Below are 12745 nucleotides of genomic sequence, written 5' to 3'. Positions count from 1 at the left end.
GACTACAATCTTGGGAAGATCACACTATTACCTTAATTGTTTGCTTTTAAAATACAACTTTTAAAAGCCAATTTTGGTGCTTGCTTCAGCAGCACGTATACTAAATTGGAACAATCAAGAGAAGATTAGCATGGCCTCTCTGCACAAGGATGACACGCAAATTTGTGAAGTGTTCTATATTAAAAGAAAAATTTTTGGCCTGGGGCAGTGGCTCATGCCTATAATCCCAGCACTTTGGGAGGCCGAGGCGGGTGGATCACCTGAAGTCAGGAGTTTGAGACCAGCCTGGCAAAACCCCATTTCTACTAAAAATAGAAAAATTAACTGAATGTGGTGGCATGTGCTTGTAATCCCAGCTACTCGAGAGTCTGAGGTAGGAGAATCGCTTGAACCCAGGAGTTAGAGGTTGCAGTGAGCTGAGATCACACCACTGCACTCCAGCCTGGGCGACAGAGTGAGACTCCATCTCAAAAAAAATTAAAAACTTTTAAGGACTGTTTTGCCTATTTTGGATAAAAATCTTCCTCAGATGTATGAGACATTTCTGTGTCTTCTTTTTCTTCTTTTTTAGACAAGGCCTCGCTGTATCTCCCAGGCTGGAGTGCGGTGGTGCAATCATGGCTCACCGCAGCCTTGACCCACAGGCTCAAGCAGTCCTGCTAGTTCAGTCTCCCCAGTAGCTGGCACCACAGACATGCACTACCATGCCCAGCTGATTTTCCAATGCCTTAAACGGGATATTAATCATCATTACAAAAGTGATTTACAGCCTGGCCAACGTGGTGAAACCCCATCTCTACTAAAAAAAAAAAAAAAAAAAAAAAAAAAATTAGCCGGGCTTGGTAGTGGGCACCTTTGATCCCAGCTACTTCGGAAGCTGAAGCAGGAGAATCACTTGAACCCAGGAAGCAGAGGTTGCAGCGAGCCGAGATCACGCCATTGCACTCCAGCCTAGGTGACAAGAGTGAAATTCTGTCTCAAAAAAAAAAAAAAGCAATTTAATTCATTTACCTCATTGTGATCAGGGCCACAATTGGAAACTTGAGTTGTTATACTTGTAATAATATTCTCAGAACTGATTGACTTATAAGGAAGAATTGTTTGCCTCATACCAAATTGCCCAAGACTAATTGACGTACTTGAGTTTTTTGATTCCTCAGTGTGCCAAGTTCCTCTTTTCCTAGAGGAGCTATGCATAGTTCCAGATCCGATTTGTGGTTTCCAATTTATTGTGGGTTAAAATAACCTGATAACATTAGTTTATTAGAATTATATGTAAAACAAAAGTAAAAAGCCTTTGCCGGGAATGAAGGGGCTGTGCTGTGATCGGAATCCAAGTGAGTACTGCTACTCTAATTGGTCATATATGTAAATCCCCTTTAGGAGAGGTGTTATTGTAATTGACTGAAAGAGGGGTTGAATTTAGTCAGTATTATTGGGGGCTGTTGGCTGATGTTTAGTCATCTAGTGGCTTAAAACCTGACAGGAGAGACATGGCTACTTGTCCGTTGTAATATAATACTTGGCGTTGGTGACTCTAGAGAGGAAGGATTATGTTTTCCAAATTAGCAGGTGGTGGTATATAAGCCCCAGAAGACAGATGAAACCTAAAAAGAAAAAAGCTCCTTTCTGGTCTGAATTCTGTAATTCTGTAAGTACAGAATATGTTGGTAGATAGAAAGATTACCCAAAACCCGAAACAGCAAGTAGAAGATTGTTCGTGTAGGAACAACATATAAGGGACAAGGGTGGAAAAAAGACTAGATTTAAGCAGTAAAAGATCATTAAGCGAGGCTTCGTCACTTCTCCAGTAGGACAGTTATTATTGGGATTTAAGGAGGGGGCTTATCAATAAATACTATGTTGTCCTTCCCTTTCTAAATTTGAAATCAACTGAGAAGTAGATAATAATAAGATTGAAAATTTTTTTTTAAAAAATAGCCTTATTGGTGAGGCTCAATGGAGAATATGCCATAGATCTGTGCCCAAGTGAGCTTGCTAACATCCTCCCTCCCAATTAAACTTAACAGGATAATGGACATCTGGAACTTCCACCCCACTCCCGACTCCACCCACCCCACTGCAGGTTGCTTAGTACAGGACCTATAGACAAAGGCTGGCATCCTGCACACTGTGCTTAATCCTGCTGGTGCTTCAGCTCTCTTGAAGAGCCCAGGAGGGGCTGGGCCGCGGGTGACTAGTTTCTTCTAGTTGTCAGAGGGTTGAGGAATGAGGTCTGGAACATTATAGCTGTAGACTTTACTTTCTCAGGAAGATTTGAGGCTGCCAAATAGTGGCTCTCCACTACCAGTATGCTCGTATGGTGCTTTTTCCCACCCTTTCTGGAAGACTGACCATGAACTTAAATTACATATTTTAGACCAAAGAGAATTATAGATCTCTGTCCTTAAAAACTCATAAAATATCTTTGGCTGGGCGTGGTGACTCATGCCTGTAATCCCAGCACTTTGGGAGGCTGAGGCGGGTGGATCACAAGGTCAGGACTTTGAGAGCAGCCTGGCCAACATGGTGAAACCCTGTCTCTACTGAAAATACAAAAATTAGCCGGGCATGGTGGCACACGCCTGTAGTCTCAGCTACTCGGGAGGCTGAGGCAGGGGAATTGCCTGAACCCAGGAGGCAGAGGTTGCAGCGAGCTGAGGTTGTGCCACTGCACTCCAGCCTGGACAACAGAGTGAGACTCCATCTCAAAAAAAAAAAAGAAAAAAAACCCTCATAAAATAGGGGGAAATGTGTCTGGCTTCAGACACTTGGGATAATTTGGAGGCAAAGGCAGAGACTGGATACTTGCCTAGCAGCCTCTGTGTAGATGCTAATTAAAGAAGTATTTGCCTGGCCAGGCGCGTTGACTCATGCCTATAATCCCAGCACTTTGGGAGGCTGAGGCGGGCGGATCATGAGGTCAGGAGATTAGGACCATCCTGGCTTACACGGTGAAACCCCGTCTCTACTAAAAATACAAAAAATTAGCCAGGCGTGGTGGCAGGCACCTGTAATCCCAGCTACTTGGGAGTCTGAGGCATGAGAATCACTTGAACCCAGGAGGCAGAAGTTGCAGTGAGCTGAGATTGCACCGCTGTACTCCAGCCTGGGCGACAGAGCAAGACTCTGACTCAAAAAAAAAAAAAAAAAAGGTATTTGTCGTCTCACTAAAATACCTCCTGTTCAATTTGTCCACCGCCCCTCGCCATCCGTGAAGGGTTTCACAGTGAAAACCAGAAACCCTGCCCAGACACATTCTAAAAGAGCTGTAACACTTCAATTTGGTTTTGAAGTCTTGCCAGCAAAATCCTGACTAAGGCTTTTCTATTTTTGTTAAATATCTGTCAGTCATAATCTGAAAACTGTAATTATTTTCAAGGTTACCTAATTCAGTAGAAGAATTACTCTTTTCATAGTAAGGATTCAGTCATACAGAGTAACAAACTGCTGGTTTTGAACTTGTTAGTTTGTTCTTGCTAATTCTTCTCCCTCCCTTTTCTCCTTTCCAGAATCGTATTCTAAGAATTCAGCCACTCAGGTATCCACCATGGTGTTGGGTTTTGAACAGAAGATGTCAGATGGTAATTTACTGCTTTGTATTATTGCCTAATTTTATTTGTAATTAGATTTATGTTGGTAACAGAAATTTATCATATTTTTCCTCTTGTCATCATCTATCATCATCTAGTCTAACAATTCCATTCAAAAGTCACCATCTGGTGACTTAGGCTGTAAATGAAAATGGATTTTTTTTTTTTTTTTTTGAAGTGGAGTCTTGCTCTGTTGCCCAGGTTGGAGTGCAGTGGCGCAGTCTCGGCTCACTGCAACCTCCGCCTCCTGAGTTCAAGTGATTCTCCTGCTTCAGCCTCCCAAGTAGCTGGGACTAAAGGCACGTGCCACGATGCCTGGCTAATTTTTGTATTTTTAGTAGAGACAGGGTTTCGCCCTGTTGACAAGCTGGTCTTGAACTCCTAACCTCAGGTGATCTGCCCATCTCAGCCTCCCAAAGTGCTGGGATTACAAGCATGAGCTACTGTGCCTGTCCTGAAAACATAATTTTTTTTTTTTTTTTTGAGGCGGAGTTTTGCTTTAGTTTTCCAGGCTAGTGCGCAGTGGCACTATCTCAGCTCACTGCAACCTCCGCCTCCCAGGTTCAAGCAATTCTCCTGCCTCAGCCTCTCGAGTACCTGGGATTACAGGCACCTGCTGCCATGCCTGGCTAATTTTTTTTGTATTTTTAGTAGAGATAGGGTTTTGCCATGTTGGTCAGGCTGGTCTTGAACTCCTGACCTCAGGTGATCCATCCGTCTCGGTCTCCCAAAGTGCTGGGATTACAGGCATGATCCACCGCACCCAGCCCTGAAAACAGATTTTTAACCAGAGACCTGCTTCATATCTTTTTTTTTTTTTTTTTTTTTTCTGAGACAGAGTCTCTCTCTGTCGCCCAGGCTGGAGTACAGTGGCGCGATCTCGGCTCACTGCAAGCTCCGCCTCCTGGGTTCGCGCCATTCTCCTGCCTCAGCCTCCTGAGTAGCTGGGACTACAGGCACCCGCCACCTCGCCCGGCTAGTTTTTTGTGTGTGTGTGTTTTTTTAGTAGGACGAGGTTTCACCGTGTTTGCCAGGATGGTCTCGATCTCCTGACCTCGTGATCCGCCTGTCTCGGCCTCCCAAAGTGCTGGGATTACAGGCTTGAGCCACCGCGCCCGGCCTGCTTCATATCTTTTTTATAATTCTGAGTTGATCCAAGATTAGTTGTAATTTGGTTTCTGGCAGTAATGCTTACAAGGACAATATTATTCCCAGACCCAGGATAAAAACCTCTGGTGTGCTTTGACTGCTCATGATACTTCCTGGTGTTTCAGATGTGTATGGAGCGGTAAAATACAGGGCGAGTACCTTACGCTCTGTATTTGATTGGAGCTTCTTGAGTGCTTTGACTATTTCTTCCTAAATCTGAGCTGCTTCTTTGGAATTTCTGTTCCTTTTCTATAAATTTCTTCATGAATTCAAAGCTGCTTAATTAAGATGATATGAGTCAGCTCCCGAAGGAAGAAAGCTCTTATTTGTTTAAATTAGAGGTTTTAAGGATTTATTGGAAACGCAGAGATTAGAGCTTTGTGATTCAAAATAGCCATTTGATGGCTGAAGCAAACTAGCCTCTGTGTATTTCTGGCAGGTTATCCCTTTTCTCCCAGACGTTCTGCTTCCCAGTATTTAAGATTGACTGCAAAATGCAGAACTCAGGGAAACGCTGATATCAGTCTGAGATGAGCCGTGCCATCACGAGGGTGCCAGTACCCCGTGACCAGCGGCACTTTACTGCAAGCCTTAGTCAGAGTACAAAGGGTTCCTGCTTGGTGGTTTTGCTGCAGCTTCAGAGTTTAGCCTGAATTGTAGCAGGATTTTGTAACTTGCACCTTTTTTGAGAAGTCTGACGGAGGTATAATGTCCAAGGACAATTCTTTGAGTAAGTCCTACCAAATATAGGAGGTGGGGAGAACATTTCGCTAGATGGGCCTAATTCTTTTCTTTTAAAAGCTAGGATTTTAGGTTACCAGGAGCTGGTCTGGGAATGTAATATTTTGAGCCCATATGTCAGTGTTTTTAGAGGAAAATGAAATGGCTCTAAAAATTCCCAAGTAGGAGTAGAAGTGTGGAAATAGGAAAACCATTGTGAGTTAAAACTCATCTAGGGAGCTGAGTGACTGGGGGAGGGGAGGGAGATAACTTTTTTAGTGTAGGCTAAATTTTTTACTTCCTGAATTTTTAACCATGTGAATGTATTACTTATTATAAAATATACATTAAAAATAAACTATTCAAAATAAGTTGAGCTAGAGTCAGGTTGGTCTCTTGTGCATTTAGGTATTAAACTATTTAATTTTAATTTCAGTATAGTAAGGATGAATTGTTAGTGTATTTTGTTCATTTTTTACTAATTTATTTTCAAATCTGTTAATTCAGACAGTGTTTCTGGAGATCATGGGGAGTCTGCCTGTCTTGGTACTGTCAACCCTGTCTCTAGTAATCCCTCTCTTCCACGGTCCCCTGGGGACTCAGAGGAGTACTTCGCCACTTACTTTAATGAGAAGATCTCCATTCCTGAGGAAGAGGTTAGTATCAGGTCCTTGGAGGAGAGCACTATGGTCTGGGGAAAACCTGTGAGTGAAAGATCTGCTGGATGGCTCAGGGTCAGCAGCCTCAGCTCTAATTTTGGCTGGAAGTCTCTGAAAACTGTATATATATACACATATACATACACACACACACACATCTATCTATATCTATCTATCTGCCTACCTATCTGTCTGTCTGTCTATCTATATGTTTTTTTTACAGACAGGATCTTGCTCCATCATCTAGGCTCCAGTACAGTGGCACAACCATAGCTCACTGTAGCCTTGAATTCCTGGGGTCAAGTGATCCTCCCACCTCAGCCTCCCCAGTAGCTGGGACTATAGATGGCATGCCACTATGCCAGGCTCATTATTTTTATTTTTGTTTTTAGAGACAGGGTCTCACTATGTTGCCCAGGCTGGTCTTGAACTCCTGGCCTCAAGCTATCCTTCCTCTTGTTCGTTGATGAAAAAGAGTCAAACTCTGGCTGGGCCCAGGCTCACATCTATAATCCCAGCACTTTGGGAGGCTAAGGAAGGAGGATTGCTTGAGCCTAGGAGTTCAAGACCAGCCTGGCCAACATGGTGAAACCCGGTCTCTACAAAAAATACAAAAATTATCTGGGCATGGTGGTGTGCACCTGTAGTTCCAGCTACTCGGGAGGCTGAGGTGGGAGGATCACTTGAGCCCAGGAGGCAGAAGTTGCAGTGAGCCAAGATCATGCCATGACACTTCACTCTGGGTAACAGAATGAGACCTCCTGTCAAAAACGAAAACCAAAACAAAACAGGTCGGGCGCAGCAGCTCACACCTGAATCCCAGCACTTTGGGAGGCTGAGACAGGCAGATCACCTGAGGTTAGGAGTTCGAGACCAACTTGGTCAACATGGCGAAACCCTGTCTTTACTAAAGTTACAAAAGTTAGCTGGGCATAGTGGTGGGTGCCTGTAATCCCAGCTACTCGGGAGACTGAGGCTGGAGAATCACTTGAAGCTGAGAGGCAGAGGCTGCAGTGAGCCAAGATTGTACCACTGCACTCCAGCTTGAGTGACAGAGTGAGACTCCATCTCAAAACAAACAAACAAACAAGAGTCAAACTCTGTGAAATATTTAAAGAGGTTTATTCTGAGCCAAATATGAGTGACCAAGGCCCGTGACACAGCCCCAGGAAGTCCCGAGAACAGGTGGTTGGGTAACAGCTTGATTTTATACGTTTTAGGGGTCAGAAGTTACAGGCAAACATCAGCCAATATATGTAAGGTGTACATCGGTTCCATCAGGAAAGACAACTTGAAGTGTGGAGGGGGCACCTTTCAGGTCAAAGGTGGATTTAAAGATTTTCTGCTTGGAAGTTGATTGAGGCTGGGTGTAGTGGCTCATGCGTGTAATTCCAGCACTTTGGGAGGCTGAGGTGGGTGGATTGCTTGAGCCCAGGAGTTCAACATGATGAGACCTTGTCTCTACTTAAAAAAAAAAGAAAATAGTTGGGTGTGGTGGTGCACACCTGTGGTCCCAGCTACTTTGGAGGCTGAAGTGGGAGGATTGCTTAAGCCCAGGAGTTTGAGACCAGCCTGGACAACATGGCAAAACCCTGTCTCTACAAAAATAAAAATAAATAAAAAAAGAAATTGGTTGAAAGAGTTATTTTCTAAAGACCTGGTATAAAATGAGGGGCTGTGGAGTGTCTAAAATGAGGGGTTGTGGAGACCAAGGTTTTTATTATGTAGGTGAAGCCTCCACGTAGCTTCAGAGAAAATAGATGTAAATGTCTTTTATCAGACTTAAAAAGGTACCAGACTACTAGTTAATTCTCTCCTGGATCAGGAAAAGACCTGGAAAGGGAAGGAGATTCTCTACGTATTCTAGGTTTTGCTCATAAGAGATGGCTTTGCAGGGTCATTTCAAAATATACAAAGACATATATTTTGGAGTAAAATACTTTGATTTTTTTCAGGGCCTGTTATCTGTCATGTGATGGTATGCTAGAGTCTGGTTGGAATTTGGCATGTTATTGCTATAAGGGATGTGTTTTGTCAGTTTTAAGATCTCTGGTTTTGCTTGTTTGTTTGTTTGTTTTGAGAGGGAGTTTCACTCTTGTTGCCCAGGCTAGAGTGCAATGTTGCGATCCCAGCTCACCACAATCTCCTCCTCTTTGGTTCAAGCGATTCTCCTGCGTCAGCCTCCCAAGTAGCTGGGATTACAGGCATGTGCCACCATGCCTGCCTAATTTTGTATTTTTAGTAGAGATGAGGTTTCTCCATGTCGGTCAGGCTGGTCTCGAACTCCCAACCTCAGGTGATCCACCCGCCTCAGCCTCCCAAAGTGCTGGGATTACATGTGTGAACCACTGCGCCCACCCGGCCAAGATCTCTGTTTTAATGCTAGTCATTGGTGTCGGAATTCCAAAGGGAAGGGGGTATAATGAGGTTTGTCTGACCTCTCCCTCCCATCATGGCCTGAACTAGTTTTTCAAGTTTTCTTTGGAATGCCCTTGGTCAAGAAGAGGATCCATTCAGTTGGTTGGGGAAGCTTAGCATTTTATTTTTGTTGCTCTCCCCACTGTCCCGAGTAGCTGGACTACAGGCACACACCACACACCACCACACGTGGCTTGTTTCCTTTTTAAAATGGTGGCTCTTGTCCTTTTTGGGAAGTGTTTGGGCACAGAGATACCGATCCTGTTATTCTAGTTTTAGAATAAGAGGCTGATGGAACCCGCAGGTAAGGGAGGGGCTCTGACTTAGAGAAGTGGCCAGCTTCTTAATAAAAAGTGGGTGAAATGGAAGTGAAACTTGGACACATGCAATATCTGACATTGTAAATCCTTTTTTCTTGTGAGGCTGGTGTTGTTGCTTCATATGTGATAACAGATCAATTAGATCAGTAGTTCAATAGTGATGTTCAGTTTAATCTCTTTTCCTCTCTTGTATAGTACTCTTGTTTTAGCTTTCGTAAACTCTGGGCTTTCACCGGACCAGGCTTTCTTATGAGCATTGCCTACCTGGATCCAGGAAATATTGAATCCGATTTGCAGTCTGGAGCAGTGGCTGGATTTAAGGTGAACATCTACTCCTACCCCTGTCCTTTTAAACACACAATACACTCTCACATCCTTTTCTCCACCCTGCATGTTGGATAGTAACCTCAGGGGCTATGTGCAGATACTTCATTGGCAGTGGCTTTTATATGTAAAGTACTTCCCATTTGATCTTATTTTTATTCACATAGTTTCCTTGAACAAAGGAGAAACTGCATATAGGAGAAACTGAGGCTCAGAAAGGTACAAGGTGACTTAGCAGGTCATGTGCAAAACCTGATATAGAACTCAAGTCATTTGATTCTTGACCTGGGCTCTTTTCTGAATGCAGTATTTACCACTCATGTTGCCAAACAACTAAACAAACAAACAAACAAAGCTCAGTTGTTCAATGAGTGTTACAGGATATTTTGTTCTTCCTAGTTGCTCTGGATCCTTCTTTTGGCCACCCTTGTGGGGCTGCTGCTCCAGCGGCTTGCAGCTAGACTGGGAGTGGTCACTGGGCTGCATCTTGCTGAAGTATGCCACCGTCAGTATCCCAAGGTGAGCAATGTACTGTCCTGTTTGTCTCTCACTCATGCCTTAGAAATCTCTGTGTCTGGCAGTATGTGCTGGCCTCATGATATAGTGAGACAGTCAAGGACTTGGGGGTCAGTAGCCCTGAAGACGGATGGTACCAAGGGAAATACTGTAGCTCCTCCTGCTGCCAGGCCATGTTTTCCCCGCTCCTTCAAAATCTAACTTAAGACTCGCATTTCCTAGAAGGTTTTCTTAGAAAAACTGTGTTACAATTCACTCTTTCTTCCAGTATCTAGCAATGCCCAGCCCACAGGGAGGAGGATACTCTCTTTAAGCACTTTTATTCATACCTCCATGGTACTCCATCAGTTTGCATTTTATATATCTTCTTTTTTTGTTTGACTTTGCTATCACTTTGTAAAAGTAAGTTTTTTTCCTTTTACTACAAACTATATGTGGCAGGATCTTTGGATTTGCTAATAATTATTTTTCGGTTTCCCTTCCCCCCGGGGGCTACACTGTCCTCTACAGCTTCCTTCTGGACATTTTGGGCCTTTCTTTTTTTTTTTTTTTTTTTTTGAGACGGAGTCTTGCTCTGTGGCCCAGGCTGGAGTGCCGTGGCCGGATCTCAGCTCACTGCAAGCTCTGCCTCCCGGGTTTACTCCATTCTCCTGCCTCAGCCTCCCAAGTAGCTGGGACTACAGGCGCCCGCCATCTCACCTGGCTAGTTTTTTGTATTTTTTTAGTAGAGACGGGGTTTCACCGGGTTAGCCAGGATGGTCTTGATCTCCTGACCTCGTGATCTGCCCGTCTCAGCCTCCCAAAGTGCTGGGATTACAGGCTTGAGCCACCGCCCGGCCCATTTTGGGCCTTTCTTACCGTTGCCTAAGGCAAGAATGAACACTATATCTGGAAGATATTTTTAACTTAGCTTTGTCTTTTGTTTTGTTTCTTTTCCTAGATGTGAGCAAAAAGTATCCTTATCTGCTTTTCAAAAAAATAAAAAAATCTTGGTAATATCCCCATTTACTCTGTTGTTATTATTACACATTTTATGCCTGTATCAAAATATCCCATATGCCTGATACTATATACAGCTACTATGTACCTGTAACATTTTTAAAAAACAAACAAAACCTTGGTAATTGATAATCCTTCTAGCTTATTTTTCTTTCTTTTTATTTTTTGAGATGGAGTCTTCATCTGTCACCCATGGTGGGGTGCAGTGATGTGATCATGGCTCACTGCAGCCTTGACCTCCCAGACTCAAGCAATTCTCCCACCTCAGCCTCCCAAGTAGCTGGGACCACAGGCGAGGACTATCACACCCAGCTAATTAAATTTTTTTTTTTTTTTGTAGAGATGAGATATTGCTATGTTGCCTAGGCTGGTCTCAAACTCCTGCGCTCAGGCAGTCCTCCCACCACAGCTTCTCAAAGTGCTGGGACTACAGGCATGAGCTGCTGCACCAAGCCTAGCTTCTTTTTCTTCATACATGTTAATAGTTGCTTATTTTGTAATAATAATTTTTTTTTTTTTTTTTTTTTTTTTGAGACAGAGTCTCACTCTGTTGCCTAGGCTGGAGTTCAGTGGTATGATCTTGGCTCACTGCAGCCTCTGCCTCTTGCAGTGAGGCGATTCTAGTGATTCTCTTGCCTCAACCTCCTGACTAGCTGGGATTACAGGCATGTGCCACCATGCCTGGCTAATTTTTGTATTTTTAGTAGAGATGAGGCTTCACCATGTTGGTCAGGCTGGTCTTGAACTCCTGGCCTTAGGTGATCCACCAGCCTTGGCCTCCCAAAGTGCTGGGATTACAGGCATGAGCCACTGTGCCCGGCCTGCTTTTTTTGTTGTTTTTGTGGTTGTTTTTTTGTTTTGTTTTGTTTTTTTGAGACGGAGTTTCACTCTTTCACCCAGGTTGGAGTGCAGTGGTGCGATCTCGGCTCACTGCAACTTCTGCCTTCAGTTTCAAGCGTTTCTCCTGCCTCAGCCTTCCGCATAGCTGGGATTACAGGTGTCTGCCACCATGCCTGGCTAATTTTTGTATTTTTAGTAGAGACAGGGTTTAACCATGTTGGCCAGGCTGATCTCAAACTCCTGACCTTGTGATCCGCCCACCTCAGCCTTCCAAAGTGCTGGGACTACAGACATGAGCCACTGCATCTGGCCTTGTTTAGGTATTTTTGAGATGGAGTCTCTCTCTGTTGCCCAGCCTGGAGTGCAGTGGTGTGATCTCAGCTCACCACAACCTCTGCCTCCCGGGTTCAAGCGATTCTCCTGCCTCAGCCTCCTGAGTAGCTGGGACTCCAGGCGTGCACCACCATGCCCAGCCAATTTTTGTGTTTGTAGTAGAGATGAGGTTTCACTATGTTGGCCAGGCTGGTCTCAAACTCCTGACCTCGTGATCTGCCCGTCTCAGCCTCCGAAAGTGCTGGGATTACAGGTGTGAGCTACCGCGCCCAGCCTGCTCTCTTTTTTTTTTTTTTTTTTTTTTTTTTGAGACCGAGTCTCGCTTTGTCACCCAGGCTTGGGTACAGTGGTGTGATCTTGGCTTACTGTAACCTTGACCTCCCAGGTTCAAGCAATTCTCCTCTCTCAGCTTCCCGAGTAACTGGGATTACAGGTGCATACCATCACACCTGGCTAATTTTTGTATTTTTAATAGAGACAGGGTTTCACCATGTTGGCCAGGCTGATCTCAAACTCCAGACCTCAGGTGATCCGCTTGCCTCAGCCTCCCAAAGTGCTGGGATTACAGATATGAGATACTGTGCCTGGCCTTTTTTTTTTTTTTTTTTTTTTTTAAATTAGATAGGGTCTTGCCCTATTACCCAGACTAGAGTTCAGTGGCACAATCATAGCTCACTATAACCTTGACCTCCCAGGCGCAAGCAGCCTTCCTACTTCAGTCTCTTGAATAGCTGGGACCACAGGCATGCACCATGATACCCAGCTATTTGTAAAATTTTTTGTAGAGACAGGGTTTCACCATGTTACCCAGCCTGGGCTTGAACTCCTGGGCTCAAGTAATCCTCCTGCCTGCCTCCCAAAGTTCGGGGATTAT

The 12745-nt window shown here is 44.2% G+C and overlaps 2 protein-coding genes and 2 non-coding genes across 11 annotated transcripts in view; 2 read left to right on the top strand and 2 right to left on the bottom strand.

The window, feature by feature from the left end:
- DAZAP2 (DAZ associated protein 2) overlaps positions 1 to 12745 on the bottom strand; it is a 426196-nt gene that overhangs the window by 239378 nt on the left and 174073 nt on the right. The window lies entirely within an intron of this gene.
- SLC11A2 (solute carrier family 11 member 2) overlaps positions 1 to 12745 on the top strand; it is a 51664-nt gene that overhangs the window by 17189 nt on the left and 21730 nt on the right. For 6 of the 8 annotated variants that reach the window (XM_050748725.1, XM_050748726.1, XM_050748731.1 and 3 more), the window contains exons 2-5: positions 3513 to 3584; positions 5970 to 6118; positions 9055 to 9180; positions 9583 to 9702. In XM_050748725.1, coding sequence (XP_050604682.1) covers positions 3513 to 3584; positions 5970 to 6118; positions 9055 to 9180; positions 9583 to 9702 — 467 coding nt within the window. Of the gene's footprint in view, positions 1 to 3512; positions 3585 to 5251; positions 5473 to 5969; positions 6119 to 9054; positions 9181 to 9582; positions 9703 to 12745 lie in introns of those variants that run through there. The other 2 variants (XM_050748730.1, XM_050748732.1) reach the window with 2 other exon arrangements.
- Positions 77 to 184, top strand: LOC126931837 (U6 spliceosomal RNA). The gene has a single exon (XR_007717951.1). It is a non-coding gene; the product is annotated as a U6 spliceosomal RNA (small nuclear RNA).
- On the bottom strand, positions 3218 to 3280 carry LOC126931879 (U7 small nuclear RNA). Its single transcript, XR_007717988.1, has one exon. It is a non-coding gene; the product is annotated as a U7 small nuclear RNA (small nuclear RNA).

Source organism: Macaca thibetana, chromosome 11 (assembly GCF_024542745.1).
Source record: "Macaca thibetana thibetana isolate TM-01 chromosome 11, ASM2454274v1, whole genome shotgun sequence".
NCBI classification, from domain to species: domain Eukaryota; kingdom Metazoa; phylum Chordata; class Mammalia; order Primates; family Cercopithecidae; genus Macaca; species Macaca thibetana.
The sequence above is the reverse complement of the archived record's forward strand: the minus strand, read 5'-3'. Positions and strand labels throughout refer to the sequence as shown.